This window comes from Bolinopsis microptera, chromosome 2 (assembly GCF_026151205.1).
Source record: "Bolinopsis microptera isolate Bmic1 chromosome 2, MBARI_Bmic_1.0, whole genome shotgun sequence".
NCBI classification, from domain to species: Eukaryota; Metazoa; Ctenophora; class Tentaculata; order Lobata; family Bolinopsidae; genus Bolinopsis; species Bolinopsis microptera.
The window spans coordinates 11,809,321-11,828,325 of record NC_087073.1 but is presented as its reverse complement, the minus strand read 5'-3'; the positions used below and the strand labels follow the sequence as shown (position 1 = coordinate 11,828,325).

The 19,005-nt window shown below is 39.4% G+C and overlaps 1 protein-coding gene across 1 annotated transcript; it reads left to right on the top strand.

Annotated features, from left to right (window-relative positions):
• The first annotated feature begins 16,552 nt into the window (after positions 1 to 16,552).
• LOC134826515 (folliculin-like) lies at positions 16,553 to 18,832 on the top strand. The gene is made up of 4 exons (XM_063838902.1): positions 16,553 to 16,730; positions 16,895 to 17,419; positions 17,582 to 17,786; positions 17,895 to 18,832. The coding sequence occupies exons 1-4, from the start codon at positions 16,561 to 16,563 to the stop codon at positions 18,516 to 18,518; spliced, it is 1,524 nt and encodes a 507-aa protein (XP_063694972.1). The 5' UTR covers positions 16,553 to 16,560; the 3' UTR covers positions 18,519 to 18,832.
• Positions 18,833 to 19,005: the final 173 nt, after the last annotated feature.

Sequence of the window (19,005 nt, the reverse complement as noted above, 5' to 3'; positions counted from 1 at the left end):
AAGAGGAGCTTTTCTTGACCGAAATTTCGCGGTTCCGACTGAAATTTTGACCAGTGACCGAACAGTGAGGTCTATGAGAGTGACACAAGTCGCCATTAAGGTACTGGAAGCAGTATATCCGGAGAGAAAACTTTGATGCAATGAAAATTTTGAATATGTCTTACCGGTAGGACATATTCGAATTATGGTTGTCATTATCGTATTGGTACAATTGTTTTATCACGATAATCGATAATATTTTCATAATTATTGCAATAACATAGGTTATCAGTGATAAATTTGGTAAGATAATGAAAGCAATATTTGTGCACTCTGCATACTTAATTATACTTCTATGCTATGTAGTATGTTACCTTGTAACATCATTATTATAAAGTTACAAAATGACATAACAATGTAGATAATCAGCAATCAGCATATCTAACGAATAATCATTCAAGTTTATTCAAAAAAGTTAGCTGGGTCAGTTGTGAATAGATCAATCTCCCGACCAAGGGTATATATCCTGGCTACCATTGTCGAATTGTCCTGAGGACCAGTCGTTGCAACTTGCACTACTTTTGCTGTTTGTCTCTTTCTGCTTGAACAATCGCTTGTGCAGAGACTTAGAGTTAAGTATCAAGGTTGACTTCGTGATCATTTTGTATTCTTGATATACATCTGCATCTTGAATACCAGTGTCCGAGTAGAACGTTACCAGCCATACGAAGTTAAGGTTCTTTCTCTTAACATATCGTGTATGTAGCCTATCAACTTCAAGAAAGGTTCGTGAAAGTGGCGATTCTATCTTTTCCAGCTGTCAATAAACTGAATAATCACTTCTGCTTGAGCGAGATTGTTGTCTCTTTTACACAGTCTTGATAGTCTTGATAAATGTCTTTAAGGGGGGGGACAATGGATATTTTTTTGTGAAACTTGATTTCGAGATAGCAGTTGACCAACAAACTAGGACCAGTGACCGAACTTTTGAGGGGGTCCCAGACCCCAACCGCCAAACGGTGCCCGCGGGGCAGCCACGTCCATATTTGGTCCAAATTAGGCCCAATTTAGCCAAATACCCTGACATGCCTAAAACCCAGATTTTAGGTGCTTTACTTGTAGCTAGTGGTCTCTTGAACACGTATATGAGATTTCATCAAGATTGGACAAAAAATGACTGAGTTATGGGCCAAACACCATATGCCCATATTTGGGCATACGCATCAAATTTGGTAGATTTCGTCCCATAAATTGGGCAAATATCAATATTTTTGAATGAAACTTACTTTATAAGAAAGGTAAGCCTAAACTACATATTCTCTGTAAGTTATAGCTTTATATCTGTTTAAATGTGGATACTAAGGCGAAAAAACCACAAAAAATGAACTAAATTGCCTGTATCTTGGTTCGCGATATTCGCGGAATTGATCTCATTAAAATTGTAACAACTCAATCAGTTTTCAAAATTGTTGCATGAAATTTTCGGAATCGACTCGAAATCGCATTTCCACCTTATTTTGAGAACAGATTTTTGATTTAGGCCTCCAAAAAAAATTGGCGGCCAAATTCCAAAATTTTCCCGGAAAAATTCAGAATTTGGTTGCCAAATTTTTTTTGAGGCCTAAATCAAAAATCTGTTCTTAAAATAAGGTGGAAATGCGATTTCGAGTCGATTCCGAAAATTTTATGCAAAAATTTTGAAAACTGATTGAGTTGTTACAATTTTAATGAGATCAATTCCGCGAATATCGCGAACCAAGATACAGGCAATTTAGTTCATTTTTTGTGGTTTTTTCGCCTTAGTATCCACATTTAAACAGATATAAAGCTATAACTTACAGAGAATATGTAGTTTAGGCTTACCTTTCTTATAAAGTAAGTTTCATTCAAAAATATTGATATTTGCCCAATTTATGGGACGAAATCTACCAAATTTGGTGCGTATGCCCAAATATGGGCATATGGTTTTTGGCCCATAACTCAGTCATTTTTTGTCTAATCTTGATGCAATTTCATATACGAGTTCAGGAGACCACTAGCTACAATTAGAGCACCTAAAATCTTGGTTTTGGGCATGTTCAGGGTATTTGGCTTAATTGGGCCTAATTTGGACCAAATATGGGCGTGGCTGCCCCGCGGGCACCGTTTGGTGGTTCGGATCCGAGACCCCCTCAAAAGTTAGGTCACTGATCCTAGTTTGTTGGTCAACTGCTATCTCGAAATCAAGTTTCACAAAAAAATATCCATTGTCCCCCCCCCTTAACTAATTCAGTCTCCCCTGCATCCAGTTTTAGATTACGTAGCTCCAAGTCATCCAAAACTTCGTTCACTGCATTGCAGTTATCACTCCAACATACTACACAGCAAGCTCCAACAGGTTTAACAGTCAATGTAGTCTGAGTTCGTTTCTGTGCTTCAACAAACAACAATAACTACGTCTGAGCATACAACCTTCGAGCCACCTACTTAACTACCTTACTCGGGAATATTATGACTGGGATAAAGTGGTGGGTTTTGGAAAATTCCGCCATATTTTTCCCGGTCAAAAATTTTACCAGTCATAATAAAACCCGCTGAGTCAGATTATGGGGTTCCAAGGGGGTGGTGATCATCATATTTTACCTGAAGTCTCATATGTGCTAGAGAAGACTTTTGAAGCAGTGGATGGAGGGCTGTAACTTTATTGGCTGTTGCTATAAAATCACAATTTGGTTATAGAAATCAGATTTCAGGATGGACCGTGATTCTCATTTCTCTTGCCAATGAATCAGTGAATCGTAGAGAAGAAAACAATTTATATGTTATAGAAGAAAACAGTGGAGCGAGAGACATCAGCTGAGTCGCTAAAGATTGATCGCTTCTCGTGTGCAGTGTGTAGACTAAAGAAAGAGGGAGTTTTTCCCATTAAAGTAACTTGTGGCCACATCCCGGTAGAAGTGAGTAAACTGTGCCACTATTTCATGGTCCACGGTGGATTGATTACTGGAGCAGTTGAAGATGCAAAGCCAAGACGTTCCCCAATACCAAGCGGTGGGCAGGAAATCAAGCCCCGGCTGACCTTCAGAGCAGTAGCCCCACTAGCGGACAAAATGAAAGTCTTGTTAAGACAACAATACGACTTCGAATTTGACGGTCAGCAGCAGGGGGATATCAATAATGATAATGGAGGGGACATTAGCGATAATGAGAATGAGAATACGCTTTAATGAAGATTTGACTTATTATTGCTTAGATTTATTTTCCTTTAAATAGACGTGTCTTTTTTTCTACTTCTGAGTAATATCAATAACTGTAAATTGAAATAACTTCTTTAACAAGTAACAAAAAACAGAAATTTCGGTTGAAAATTTGTTGACCTCTGAAAAAAAACTTGAAAGGTCGGCCACCGGTAAATTCATGACCGGGATAATTTGGCGGGTTTTGGGAAAGTCCACCATATTTTTCCCTGTCATTAATTTTCCCATTCATAAATTAACCCGCTATAATATTCCCGAGTAAGGTAGATGCGATAACGCAACATTTCAATTTTCACTGCCACAAATTCATACACACTACACAGCACGTCAGCATACCATCACACTGCAAATTATGATTGCACTGGGGTTTTACTCTACAAACAAAGAAACAGATTAGAAAAATATGTCAAATGTATGCTATTTTATTCTTATAAAAATTGGTTGTGATGCGAGATAATTCTCGAAAATTATTGAGATAATCGATAACGTTTTTGGAAAATTATCGGCCGATAATATCGGTTGGCAACCGTAATTCAAATTTCAGCTTTCCATGACACAAATTTCACTTTATCGACTGAATTTTTCTTAAATGACCATCTTACAAGCAGTGGCATAATGTTGCCTTTTGGTGCCCCTCCCTGAATTTGAACAAATTAGATGATTTCAGAGGATACATTGGTAAAATATGTGCGTGTTTTCTAGAGCAAAACGCACTGTTTTGCTAGTATTGTAGTTAAGTTTTTCGAAATTGTCCCACATTCAAACAAAGATTTGGTGCCCCCAGCCCCCTAAGATTGAGCCCCTCCCCCCCCCACAGCGGGGTAGGTGGGGCCCTTTGTTATGCCACTTCTTACAAGGTCACTGAGCACAGGAGGGGCTAAGTGCAAAGAAACTGCTGCTAACTGCTGCTCACTGCTGCTCACTGCTACTAACTGCTGCTCACTGACAGAAGCAGTGAGCAGCAGTGAGCATCAGTGAGCAGCAGTGAGCAGCAGTTTCTTTGCACTTAGCCCCGCCTGTGTGAGGATGGCACAAGACACGATTGAGGTACTCAAAGTTCTATTGATAAACGGAAAATCACCAAAATACAAAAAGAGATTTTGGAAGATTTTTGTAGAGGAGCCTTTCTTCCGTCCCCTTGACTGAAATTTCGCGGTTTTTACTGAAATTTTGACCAGTGACCGATCCGTGAGATTTTGAGACCTCGGTGAGAGTGACACAAGTCACCATCAAGGTATTGGAACTTGGAAGCAGTATACCCGGAGAAAACTCCAAAAAGATGTTTGAATATGTTCTACCGGTAAAATATATTCCAATTTCAGTTTTCCGCCAACCACATTTCACTATTTTGAAGCTGAACTTTTTTGAATGACCATCTTACAAGGTCGATGAGGATTGCACAAAACACGATTGACGTTATCAAAGTTTTATTACCAAAGAAAGCTTTGATAAACTTACCTGAGGACCCCAGGCTTTAATGTTGGTAAACGAAAGCGGAATGACAGGATTAGCGCGGCCCAGTAATGATAAATGGGAAATCATCAAAAAGAGATTTTGGACGATTTTGGAATGAAAAAATACTGAAAGCGGTATGTCCGGTTGTAACCTTGCTCTAACCAGAGCCCACTCGCTTGCAGTAGCGCGCGACCGCTTGTGAAACAAGCGCGTCACGTAGTACGCCTATACACCTGGCTTTGTGAAGTTGTAACGCAATGCATCATCGGGCCTTGCCGAGCTGAAAAGGGTTTACATTGCATTAATTTAAATCAATATATATATATATATATATACCCGGAAAAAAACTTTGATTTGAAATATTTATGTAATGTATATTTTACAATTTAACTAATATTGTGTTGCTTAAGCAACACAAAGCATGCTTTATTTAAAAGATAACGCACACTTTTAATATATGGTAAAACATAATATGAATGGTCAAATGTTCCTGTATAAAATAACAATTTTTTCCATATACTCAATTAACAATCTTTGTTTTACTAATATAATTTGTCATACGTTGTATGACCCGCCGCGCACGAAGTGCGCGGCTTCCCCTGTAGCGTCGAAGACTATAGTGAAGACTATAGTGAAGCGACCGTGGGGGTCACCACGTGATACAAAATATAATTAAGTTATTGTTTGATTTTGCTTCTTTTTGATTAATTTAAGGGATTTGAAAAAATAAATAACGATTGAAATGTTAAATTGGCAAGCAAGTTTTTATGCACGGCGCTTTTTTCACTAGTTTCAATTTCCTATTTTGCATGATCAATAATTAAAAATTGATTGCGGTAATATAATTATATTTTTTCAATACCGTCGACGAGTCACGTCCAACTCGGCGCGCGTTTTGCGATCTCGAACCGATGCAAGCATAAAATGCGCGTTAAAGCAGTGACGTTTTCTAATATATAATACGTTTTATTAACAATTTTTTAGTTGCTAAACCTGAGCTGAGGCAGATCGGTAAACTAATATAAATTTTCACGCGTGTCCAAAAGACCTGACAGGAGGTTGTTCATCGTTGTCATACGTTGTATGACCCGCCGCGCACGAGTGCGCGGCTCCCCTGTATCGTAGAAACTCTACTATAGTGAAACTCTACTATAGCGAAACGACAATGGGGATCACGACGTGATACAAGTTCATCGCTAATGCATAATAAATTAATTTTGCGTAAGCTGCTTTGCAGCACTTTTGTTATATAATTATTATAAAACAGGATCTTACCGACAAAAATGATTCTTAAAAATACCTTAATGCGCCAAACTGTACCCTTGAAAAAGATTTTCCCAACATCTGTTGCATGCAGTTATATCTATAATTTCGTTCAATTCATGCAAGTTGTCCATTTGCAAATTTTTACTATTTAAATCACTTCTTAAAACCGATAACAAGTTCATTCTAGGTCTCCCCAATCTTCCAATGAATAAATTATCTGATTCAATAGCAAAAGAGAGAGCCGTTCAGTCAGAGAAAGGGTCCTTTGTCCCACTAGTTTTTACAACATCCGGAGGTATGGGCCCACTCTGCACTGTGTTTGTAGATCGTATTTCTGAAAGGATAGCTGACCACAATAAAGAAGCTAAGAGCCAGGTCAAAAATCACATCAGAACACGATTCAGGTTTGATCTGCTACGAAGCACACTCATAGCACTCAGGGGAATCAGAGGAAGACAAAAAGCCCAGCACCTTGGACTGGTTGACGTATCCTTCAATCTCATTCCTCAGAAGACGAGCTTTGAGGTCTCTTAAGTTTGTTTATGTAAATTTTATAGACGATTTATTGTAGCTATTAAAGGGGATGTACGGATAAAGTACCAAACCTTATTGTGTATATTTGGTTGCAATTCCGGTAAATGATGAAACATGTCTCTTCTGAGAGTGATACCGTGAGTTGCTTCCTTTTTTTTTTAAAGAGAGAGCCGTTTGGGCTGGGGTGTTCTCCATACTCCTGAGAATGTGTCCAAACATCTTCCACTGCTGGTGTTCATTGATTGTTATATAATTACGTTAATTGTTATATAATTACGTTAAATTGTAATAAATACAAATATGAATACGACACGTTCTATCAAATAATGTGATGTAATAAGCAAGGCAAGGTACACTGGTGACGGAAATACTTTCTCATCTATATATGTTTACATTCAATTAAATCAAGTGATGCAATTATGAATTAGCAGAACGCAATACACAGGTAACAGAAATTGTCCACTGCTACCAATATTATATTTGAAATATGAACAATCTGATAAAGGGGTTTCATATTTGTTGTCCATTTTCTTGCCTCAGAAATCAGAACACGATTCAGGTTTGAACTGCTACGAAGCACACTCATAGCACTCAGTGGAATCAAAGGAAGACAAAAAGGCCAGCACCTTAGACTGGATGACGTATCCTTCAATCTCATACCTCAGAATAGTTAGGGAGGGTATGTAATGGCGTGGGATTAGTTTAGTAAAAGCAATTTGACTTCAAGAATCACTAGTTGGAAGCCTAAACTAAAGGATTTTTATAGGTGGCAATTTTTATTTTGGCGGGAACACCCCTATACGGGCCACGCCCTTTTTTTTAAATCCGAAAAATCCGAAATGCTTATATTGATAGTAGACTAGGCTTGTGGGGTACACGACACGATATACGCCTTGCCCTGGCAAGCACCAACAAGCCCTGTGATAGCTCTGTACTGCGAGGACGGAGAAATAAGCTCGGTAAAGACATCAAAAAGAGACTGAAGGAGCTAGAGTGTGCTAAGGCTGACCAGTTAGCTGAAGAAATTTCATCAACTGACGACACGCGTCAAATGTTCGAAGCTGTGAGATCCTTAGCTAAGACCAAAGAGACAAAGCCTATAGTTGTCCACAATAAGGATGGGTACCCCATTGGTACAGACCTCGCTAAAGCTGAAGTACTCCGTGATTGGTATGAAGAACAGCTGACTGGAGATGAACCTGCCCTTGATCCGTTTGAAGGTCCCACTTCTCCCCTCGACTGCCCTATCACAGAATATGAGGTAAAAACCGCTGCTAAACGCCTCAAGAACGGCAAAGCCAATGGACCTGACAATACCCCCAATGAGCTCCTCAAGTATGGTGGGAGTGCGCTATGTGTCCATTACGCCAAAATCATCAACACCTGCTTTGAAGAGAACCTGTTCCTTGACGCTGTCGGAGAATGTTTCATCACCCCTCTTCAAAAGCCTGGCAAGACTCCTGGTGAACTGAAAAGCCTCAGACCCCTGACATTATGTAACTGTGCTCGTAAGCTGCTATCCCTCATTACACTCAGGAGAATTGAAGCAAAGGTAGACGCTTACACAGGTCCATGGCAAGCTGCCTACAAGCAGAAGAGAAGCTGTGGAGACCTGGTATGGTGTCACCGTATGTTGATCAGCATCGTAAAAGAAAGAGAGTGGTCTTTCCACAAGATGGGCCTAGACATGTCCAGTGCCTTCGATACTATCAGTAGGCAGACTGTGCTCAACCTCCTAGAGGACGCAGGGTGCACAAGAGATGAGATCAGACTAGTGAGATTCCTCCTGAGCAACACCAAGATCAAGGTGCGACTCAACAGCGCTACCTCCCTTGAATTCATCAGCACCAATGGAGGACCCCAAGGTGATAGCGTTTCAGGCCTCTGTTTCACAATCACTCTAGCTGGTGCCTGCTACCACCTGCGTGCCGTGACGCTGCGCCCAACCCCTCCTATTAACCCTAGCGGCATGCCTGAAGAAGATGCCTACTCTGATGACATCGACTATCTTGGTGAAGACAAAGATACTCTAGAAGCCCTCCTCCCTATCGCTACTAAGGTGTTCAAAGATTGGAATCTGAATATTAATGAATCGAAGACAGAGTTTGTACACGTCTACATAGCTGGGAAAGATGAGGTCATGGATGATGGTAAACCCCTTAGAATGAATGAAGAATGGTGCAGTAGCAAGTTGTTGGGTTCTCTGCTAGAAAGTAGGAAAGATGTCACCAGAAGAATCATGTTAGCCAATGTAGCATTCCAGAACTTCAAGAAGGTCTGGTGCCAGAGTAAGATCCCCCTACAGAAGAAGCTGAAGGTCTATGAGGCCCAAGTAGTATCTATCCTCATGTATATCTCTAGTTGCTGGGGAATGCCTAAATCGTACTGGGACAAATTAGATGCATGTCACCGTAACCACCTCAGAAAGATCATGAATGTCAGCTGGCCACGCAGTATGATGTCCAAAGATACCCTCTACAAACAGAGTAACTCTACCCCTATGTCCGAGCGTGCTGAGTTATCTAGGTGGAAGATGCTAGGACACATACTGAGGAGCGATGAAAGATCACCAGCTCAAGCTGCTCTGTGCTTTGCTGTCGAGATGTGTAGTGAAGTTGGTAGACTCGGGGCTCACAGACGTAACCTCCTACACCACCTGAAGGTTGACCTCTGGAAGCGTTTCATCTTGCTGGAGTCGTATGATGATATTCTTCATTTGAGAGAACTTGCTAGTAACCGTGGTTATTGGAGTAAATTATTCGATTTTATACTTGAGTACAAGTCAATTTGACTTTTGGGACATATAATCTTACAAAGGATCACGTTCAGGTTCTAAATTATTTTAGGATTGTTGACATTTGTAAGATTGACATGTTTTGATAATAATAATGTGGGGTACCAAAAGAAAGGTATTGGCCCACTGAACTCAGTGAAAATAAGTTTGGCTCTTCCCAATACACCATACGGGCATAAAAGGCGAAAATTGGCAAGAAAATTGCCTTGTTTGAAAATTGTTCTATACTAGCCATGTGGGGTACCAAAAGAAGCGTAATGGTCCTGTGAGTGATTATAATCACCTTTCACAATGTTTCATAACAGTGACTAAACATTTTCCAAAAACTTTGTATTGAACGTTACGCAGTAATTCTTGTTTTTCATGATTTTTATTTCCTGCCTCTTGAAAACAAAACAAAGACAAAAGTTGTGTGGGGGGGAATGCAACGTCAATTAATGTCAGTATTCCATGAAAACCCCAAACTGACATTGACATTAATTGACATTAATTGACATTAATTGACATTAATTGACATTAATTTGTCTTGAAATTTGAGATTATCATTATTCGATAATTATTCAAGATATTCACGTCTATGTAAGTTAGACCGGTTCAAAAAAACAAAATGTCCTTGAATAATTATGAGTATGTTCTTATCTGTTGATCCTTAGGTTCAAAGACCACCAAAACAAATTTCAGCTTCCAACTCTTCCATCTTCGGTCCCCACCGGCCACGCCCATATTTTATTGGTTTCTTATACAGGTAAAATATCTAGAATCGGCTTTTTTAGTATGAAGGAGTAATGTTAGCTGTTTAAGATTCGTTATTCAAATATAAATGTCATGAAGGCATTTCGTTAAATGTGGGTTTTAAGTTCTGATGATGTTGAGAACCACGCCCTTGGATGGCCACGCCCATTTAAGAAAATTAAATTTCGGAAAACCGTATTATTTTAGTTTTATTGTTTAATGATCTGAATTTTTTTCACATTTCACATTTCCATATGTGATAGTAGTGAATAAATTGATGATATAAACATTCTAAAGTGCTAAAAATATGGTAGAACTACATAATCTTTGGTCGAAAAATATTGTGTCAATTAATGTCAGTATTCCAAAATTTTGCAAAACTGACATTGACATTAATTGACATTAATTGACATTAATTGACATTAATTGACGTTGCATTCCCCCCGTTGTGTGTAAAAACCATGTCCTGATCAACTTATTAGAAATAAACAAACAACATTACAAATAAACAACAAAATTTCACTGAAAACATCAAATACAATTAACCTCTAAATCATGTATACTTGTGTCAGATTTCACATTGTTCATAATTAGACGTCAGCTAAAATCTAAATCTCTAGATCACTGTCAAGGTCACTGATGTTTGAACAATCTACACAGCGGCACAGTGCAGTGCACCTCAAGCCAACCTTTCTACATGAACATGACCCTGCAATACACTTGGTTTTCTTGCAACCACAATCCGTCATGTCCAGCGTGGCTTCAGGCACCGGTGGCTCATCTGTTAGGATAGGCACCAAGGCTAGATGAGCATTCCCTGAAGGGTTGGTAACCACCCAAATTGGAGAGGGTCAGGGTAAATAGCCTCAAAGCTCAGCAGTGATCTCTTCCAGACAATTGTCACATAATGGCTTCTGAGGATCTTCCACTTCAGTGCTCCCATTGTCGGGGGTAACTTCTCTGAGGTGAGCTGTTTCTTGCTGAATAATTGCCACCGTAATTCACCAATACTGACAGCTACAATACCTTTAGTCATGTATGCCTTCATCAGGAACTGTTCCAAACCAACATTCAACGCTTCCATATCTACATCATCTTCACCTAACATACTAAAGCAGCGCACTTCATCAGATGTAGAAGCTAGATACAGCTTGAGGAGCCTCGCTTTGGAGATACCATGGTACGTTCCTATTTGATCGCACCCACTGAAGGAGTGAAACCCAACCATACCTGCTACATGGTGTTCATCTAGTTTACCAATAAAGTAGTCCATGGGCAGATCTCTGTGCTTGGCTTTGGTTCCTGTTCTGAAGACAATTTTATTCCATTCATCAACTCCAGTCTGTCGCTGGTGATGAGCAGTGAGAGCTGGTAATAGAAGGAGAACAAACACGTCTGTGTCTGGAGAGCTCACGACAATGTATGATGAAGTCACTGCTGATATAATGACATTGACCAGCTTGATCATCAGGGTATCAGCTTCCTCTTGTGTGTGATCAGTCTCATTTGCCATCATGTCCATGTTAGATTTGATAGTTTCTCCATAGACAACGGTGTAGCTTGCTTCTGATGCTATGAATGCCTCCTCTGCCCGTTCTGCTAGGATCTTCGTAAGCGTGACTTTGGTCTTGACGTGGGAGAGTAGCATCTTTGTTTTGAGCTTTCCTATGTCTGTGTTATGAGCTAGTCTGAACTGCACTTGTTTTCCATTAGTCCTCTGATCTCTGGTCATTGCTTTTAGTGACATGGGGAAATCATATCTATCAAACACTAGCAGGACATTCTCAAAGCCTCTTGATTCACCAGCTACACGCTTGACGAAATGATCACCAAAGTCTTGCCCTTGGCACGACTGTGAACTCATGCCTGGCTATGATCGCCTGAAGGTCTATTTCAGGCCTGTTCTTTGAGGCTATCATCCATTTGGTCATCATGCCCCTCTCCTCCTTCATGATTACAAATCCTTTGGCGACCTTGACCTTGACAGCCTTAACCGAGTCTCTGAAAAGATACAGCTTCAATTTCTTCATCGGTGACCAAACCGGCTCATCTCCAATTATTCTTTCAGTCACGAATGTGTCCTCAGCCGCCCGTCCAAGTTCACAGATGTTCAGCAGACCATCTGTGGCTTGATAAGCCTGAGAATTATTATGTGGTTTTAAGCATTCCCTCTATTTGTGTCTACAAGATGTTTCGAACTTTTAAATAGATAACAGTAAAAATGTAATAGTTCACTCACCTTATATTTTCCTCTCAGCTTCTGGTGCTGCTCCAAGAGTTCATGTACGCACATCGCCGAAGTATTTACATCTGAATCGCTGTATATATCTCTGTCTGTCTGTCTGTACGACCGCCCACGTAAAAAGCAAAAGATTGCATAGTAACCATGGTAACGAAGATTGGTACACTGTACACGAACCTGCACGTGCAAATATTTACGAGCGCGATTTTTATCGATTTTGTGGTAATTACGTTGTGTTTAACGTGTTTTACATTTAATTCGGCTGTATCTTTGGTTGTGACGGATATTTTCTGATGCGACAAAAACTGACTACTAAAGATAGATAAAAATACTATTACCTTCTTCCCTGTGACCACGGGTTTTCTAGTATATATATATTATGAGATATTTCCACCCTACTTAGTATACGCCCGGGATATAATATAAATTAATAAATGCATGCACTGCTCTGTAATGAAATAACCCTCTGAGCGCAAGCAGAACATTCAAGTATTCTTCCGAATCTAGTCACGCTGTTTATGCCCACCTGATACATTTTGGAGGCCCACAAGGTGATTATATTCACTCACTGGACCATTACGCTTATTTTAGTACCCCACATGCCTAGTATAGAACAATTTTCAAAAAATGTCATTTTCTCGCCCGTTTTCGTCGATTTCGCCGTTTTCGCCCATATGGAAGGTCAGGGAACCCCACATTTATTTTTCCTGACTTCAGTGGGTCATTACCTTTCTTTTGGTACCCCACAAGCCTAGTCTACTATCAATATAAGCATTTCGGATTTTTCGGATTTTTAAAAAAGGGCTTGGCCCGTATATAATGGGTGTTCCCGCCAAAATAAAAATTGCCACCTATAAAAATCCTTTAGTTTAGGCTTCCAACTAGTGATTCTTGAAGTCAAATTGCTTTTACTAAACTAATCCCACGCCATTGATATTACTGACATATCCTCCCTAACTAGAAGACGAGCTAGGAGGTTTCTTAAGTTTGTTTATGTAAATTTTATAGATAATTTATTGTAGCTTATATATTGTGTAAAATTGTACAGACGAAATGATTCCAGGAGGGATCCACTTTGGTCTATTTGCTGTGAGGTGTCTCAGCTACATGGGTTGGAGGTCCCCCCTTTTTCGTCTTTTTTTCTTGCCTCTATAATCTCGTAGAGCTATTAGCGTTGTTCTTAACATTGCGAATCTTGTTCTTGTCCTCACATGCCCTACTACATGGCAATATCTCTCTTCCTTTTTCCTGGCTATGAGGTCTGCTAATCTGTTTACAAACTTAACTGCTTACACTCTTTGAACATGTCTCCAGATGTCAGAAATACAGCCGACACAGGGTGAAGGTGACCTTCTCACATTCAACACTCTCTCCAAGTACTCATCCTTCTCCTGCCTCTCGTTCTCTCTATACTTCTCAGTGAAGAGTTTTTGTCCTGTTTGATAAGCAATTGGGGTGTGAAACCCTCATGTCAAGAAAGGTCTTATCAAATAGACTCCAAACTCCTCTAGCAGATACGTCAAGCCAAGCTTGGTCACCTGTTATAGTCTTGGGGTTGAGGCAATTACCCTCATTTACCTGCTGTAGCTGGGGTTCAACTTTCACATACCTCACGCAGGAGATTTGCCATTGTGTCTCTGATGTTGTTGTGGGTCATTATCACGTAGCCCCTTAGCTTACAGGTGAGAAGGTGGTCAAGATCACTTGTTTTCCAACATCCACAGGCAATTCTCTTGCTGCTAGTAGTGTTCTCTTAGAGGAGGTGCCACATCTTTCAGCTATAGCGTCAAACTTGGCTTGGAGCTCGGAATTCTTCAATTATTGCTCATTTCGTTCCCAGATTTGGTGAGGTTACTGGATGCAGTGTAAACTTCCTGTTGGTCCACTATTGCCTTTATCAGCTTGGTGGTGAGTAGCTTGGAGGCTTGGGGTTAACCAATGCCCAATCCTCCCAATCTTATTGGTAGACTTAACACATCTCTCTCTAAGTCTGAGATCTTCCTGCCCTTCATCTATTGCAGAATCTTTTATCTAATCTCATGTTCTAGCGGCTCCATGGCTTCAGAGATGTGAGGCAGTCCTTTGCCAAACTTCCATCTGTGTTGTATGCCAGAGATGTAGGCTGAGTAGGCTGCTTGAGGCTCAGATTCTGCAATATCAGCTAGCATCTTGATGTCTTCGCACCACCCTTGGACCTTATCGGTGATGTACTGATCTTTGACACCTGTATTGCCAAGTACTGCTCCAAGATGCCTGGTGCCTGATGTTATTTGCATATTGAACTCTCCAAACAATGCTTTGGCCTGGTAAATCAATTGAGGGTCCTTTACTACTAGAATGCTCTAAGATGGGTTAAGAAAATAACCTTACTTAGGTCCAACTTGGAGCAACTCGTTCCACCACTTATACACTGCCTTCAGTTTCCCTCCAGCAGCACTATCATCTGCTAATCACACTTGTTTGATGATGTCTCTCAGGGGATCAATAAGTAGCTTGGTGCTAAGAGCATAATCCACCAACAGACCTCCATAGAGGTCTGTTGGTTCCCTGAAGGTGTTCTCAAAGTATTTAGCAAGCGGTGGGCAAACATACTAGTCTTAACGCCACACTCTCCCATTCTGTCTTCAGTCTTGTCATTAAACAGGCTGAATAATATGCTTAATTCATAGATGAAGGCATTGCCCACTTTACCCCGTGGCACTAGGAACATGTTCTTGGTCCATTTCATAATTTTACTGTAGGCAAAATCAGCAGCATTAGAGATCTCACTTAAAGAAGCATGATTACCTCATTTGATAACTTTAACAAGCTTAACCGGTTTCTTCTCCAAGGCCTTACAATTCTTATATAACCACATTACTTCTGAGTGTTGCCCAAGTTTTTCAAACGTTTTTTTGTGCATACAACACTAATTGGTATGATACCATTTAACACAGGGACCATCGCACTTAACGCACTCAAGGCATCTTGAGAGCATTTATCACATGGATACACAACAGGAGAGGAAATAACATCATTTTCAATTCCATTTCTGGTTGGTGCCTCAACAGGGCTATGAATATTAGGAGTTTCTACTTTCACTGAATGATATGTGTCTACTACTTTTATTGAATGATTTGTGTCTACTACTGGGACTTGAGGTTTATTTGACAAAGATTTTTGTGTTCTGATGTGGCGTCAAAGGCCATACCTCAAAGAGGAGGGAAGAGTTTTGAAAGGAGTTGTTGAGGAAGCCATATTAGGAAACCGGATTAGGAAGTCATTATAATTAACAATTGTAATACTGATCTGTTAATGGGTAATAGTCAATGGAATAAGTTACAGTAATTTTTTACAATGAGACAGAGGTTCAAAAAGAATTTTGCTGAAATAGGGAGTTAATACCTAAATTTAAATTCCCAAGGCCATATTGTGTGATGTAGATAGGGAATTTTTTGGATTTTCAAGGGTTTACCCCTAGTTGACGGTTTAATTTCTTTTAGGGTCATGTCACTGCATTGTTGCTATTACAATATGTATATTGTTTTAATACTTTTTATACAATAATGGAATAAGTTAGTCCAGCTGTTGTGGTCACTAGTTTATTGCCCTTGAGAACTAAAATTGAATGGCCTACTAAAGTGTATCTCTAAGGGACACTACTTGGTCATACTGCAGACAAAATTCCCTGATTCTCTTCACAAATATCGTTATGCTGTTTCTTTCTCTAACTTTATAACAACATTTGATAAACATTTGACTATTAAATAGTTTCATACTCTTGAATACTCGTATCATACAATGTATGAAAGCTAGTACTCACTACACACAGCTGCTACACACAGCTGCTACAAACAGCTGCACTCAGCAGTTTGGCACTCCTTATCACAATTTGTGATAAGTTTGTGATTCACAAACTTAGTAGTGTTGCAGATTACGGTACAGAGTGTGCTTATTTCAATTAAACATGAAAATCGTTTAAATTGTTATCATCTTACTGTGATTTAAATAGCTTGCATTTCAAATAACCATATTATCTTGTTTAAAGTAGATTATCATTTTCTTTGAATCTTTGAAATTTTTTAATCCAATTCAATCTCACAAACAATTCTATATATTGTGTGTATGAGCATTGCATAATGTGCACTACACTTAAAAGAGAATATTCTGACCAAAAATTGAAAGAGTAAAATGAATTTAATTCTTATTCTACACTTTCTGTTGCTTGTAGATCCAAAGTGGCCTTATTTCTTTACTGTCCCAAAAACATGACCCCAGTACATACTACATAATACATATTATACCTGTTTTTAAGATTGTAACCAGTTAAAATTCAGGATTGTATGGCCGATAGCACTCACTTTGTACCTGCTACGCTAACCTTGTGTCAATTTTGTGAGTTCAAATGCGGTCACTCCATTTCCTTCACCACCCAGTCCCTGCCCAAACCTGCCACCGAGCATCGACATGAAGATGGTTTCAGAATAGACGACTCATTTTCTCCTCCTTTCAGGTGAGTTACGAGTATTGTTAACTTATTATGCAATTAAATTTGTGGTATCTTATTTATTACCCCACTTATTCCGTTGTGAGTCATCAACAATGTGAATCATAGATTTAATAACCACACAATATTACAGTTTTGTTTTCTAAATGTTAATATACTCTGACTTTCAGCGTCCAGTATACTGATCGGAGGCAGTCAGAGCCTGAATTCTGTCCAGCAGACCAGATATTTCCTCTTTCTGTAGCTCACATAGTCTCACACGAAACGAAGAATCACAGAACCTATGTTAGCACCCCGACTCCGCCACAAAAAGACTACTCAACAATCAAGGACTCTCTTTATCGGGCTGATTACGAGTCTGCTGAGGCTAACAATATTGTGTTTCTATCAAGTAACCGTCACCAGGTCAAAGCAAGTGTGATATTCAGACGATTTCAGATCAAGGACCGAGAGGCTAGGGGTGAGACCAGGAGAGCTATTTTAATGATGATTTTATCAGACAGATTTGCTGCTCTGGAATACATATCATATCTTCAACCTATGTTTGGAGAAATTATCAGAATCCTGTGCGATAAATCGAAAGCAATATACGACTCAGAATCACAGACAGTTAGACAGGCGGACGGTTTGAGACCTCTTCGTTCTTTGGGAACTTTGTTAAAATTCAGTGACTTGCACACTTTCCTTCATCAAAAGTAAGTTATTGCTAAGAGCTATATTCTATATAAAGTGTAGGCACGTCTGATCTTTTGGTCATTCCAAATATTTTCTTGCTAACTCTACATGTTGAGATAATCTAGGAGCTCCTCTATTTTGCTATGATCTCCTATCAGATCTCACCATCTCCATTTGTCCAGGTTTACGAAGATCTTGCACGGTTTAGAAACTAAGGAGCTTCCTCTGACAATAGTACCACCTGGTAAAGTAGACGAGATGAGCAGAGAGGAACCAGAAGCATGCTTCTGCCAGCCACCAGACTCTGAGGCTTCCGAACTGTATTCTAGGGATCGTGCTGAGACTCTTGTTGAACCTCCTGCTCCTAAATTCACAAACATTACAGAGGTATTATTTGGTTGAATTTTTTAAACTCGTAAATTCATCTCCTCAACTTAACTCAATTACTTGTTCATTTATTATTATGGTTTAGTTGATGTAATCTAATAATTCCAGATAAACGAGATGTTGATAATGGGAGATCTAAAGCTGATAATCCAGAATATTGTGGTAGGTAACCAAATAGTAGTAAGAGGGCAGCACCCCACCACTGTAGAGTCTATCCTCACCGTCCTCACTTCGTTCCTCCCTCCTAACTGTGTCCTCAACTTCGGGTATCTTCACCACTACGAACCTTGTTACGCGTGTCGGTTTCTAGGGCTCCCACTCAATGTTCACGTTCCTACATCAGGTCAGATCCTTGTTATAGACGTCATGACAGCGGTGGAGCGTCCACGAGAGTTGAAATGTTTTAGGTTTGAGGTTAAGAAAATTCCAGAACTCCATAAGTTGATGGTTCCGCCACCTAGAATTGTAGAAGAGATAACTGAGCTGATAACATTGTCTAAGTCACATGAAACTGAAACTTACTCCACGGCTCTCAAGGCTGTTATCCAGAATTGGTCCTCCAGATCCATCAGCTATTTCCTTGCTGTAAAGACAATGATTGATGCTGCGTCATCTGAAGCTAAGTTATTAAGCATATTGCAGGCTGGGGAAAACGATGTTTTTGTGCTGAAGTTTTTCAAGGGTGCTCTAACTCATCATGAGAAGAATAAGTTGTTAAATGAGGTCCAGTGACCGTTAGGATTTTATTATATATCAACCTTGTGACACCTTTATTCATGTTGAATTCATTGCGAAAAAAATAAATTTTATTTAATAGATGGGAGACGGAGATTATTCTTTTCGGTTATATTTCTTAAATTAGATTTTCTAATTCTTTCTTGTTCCACTATGTTCAATTAGGTTCAAATGTTGTGCATGGACCCCTATCTTTTACTCAATTTATTTGATTTTCGAATTTTGATGTAATGTTTAGACTATTTAACTTATTTATATTGTAATTTGTATAATGTTTAGTTGTGTAGTGAATTCATATTATTGTGGAAGAACTTGCGTGCTTTAATTGTGTCTCCAATTAAAGATAGAGGTAAGATCTTGCTTTACTAAACTATATAAAAGATTATCATGATATTTCAAGTACGTACTTGTACCCTATAAAATATGTCACGTTGCAGTTCCCACTAATTCAATATTGTTAGAATGTCAAATCAAATAACTCTGC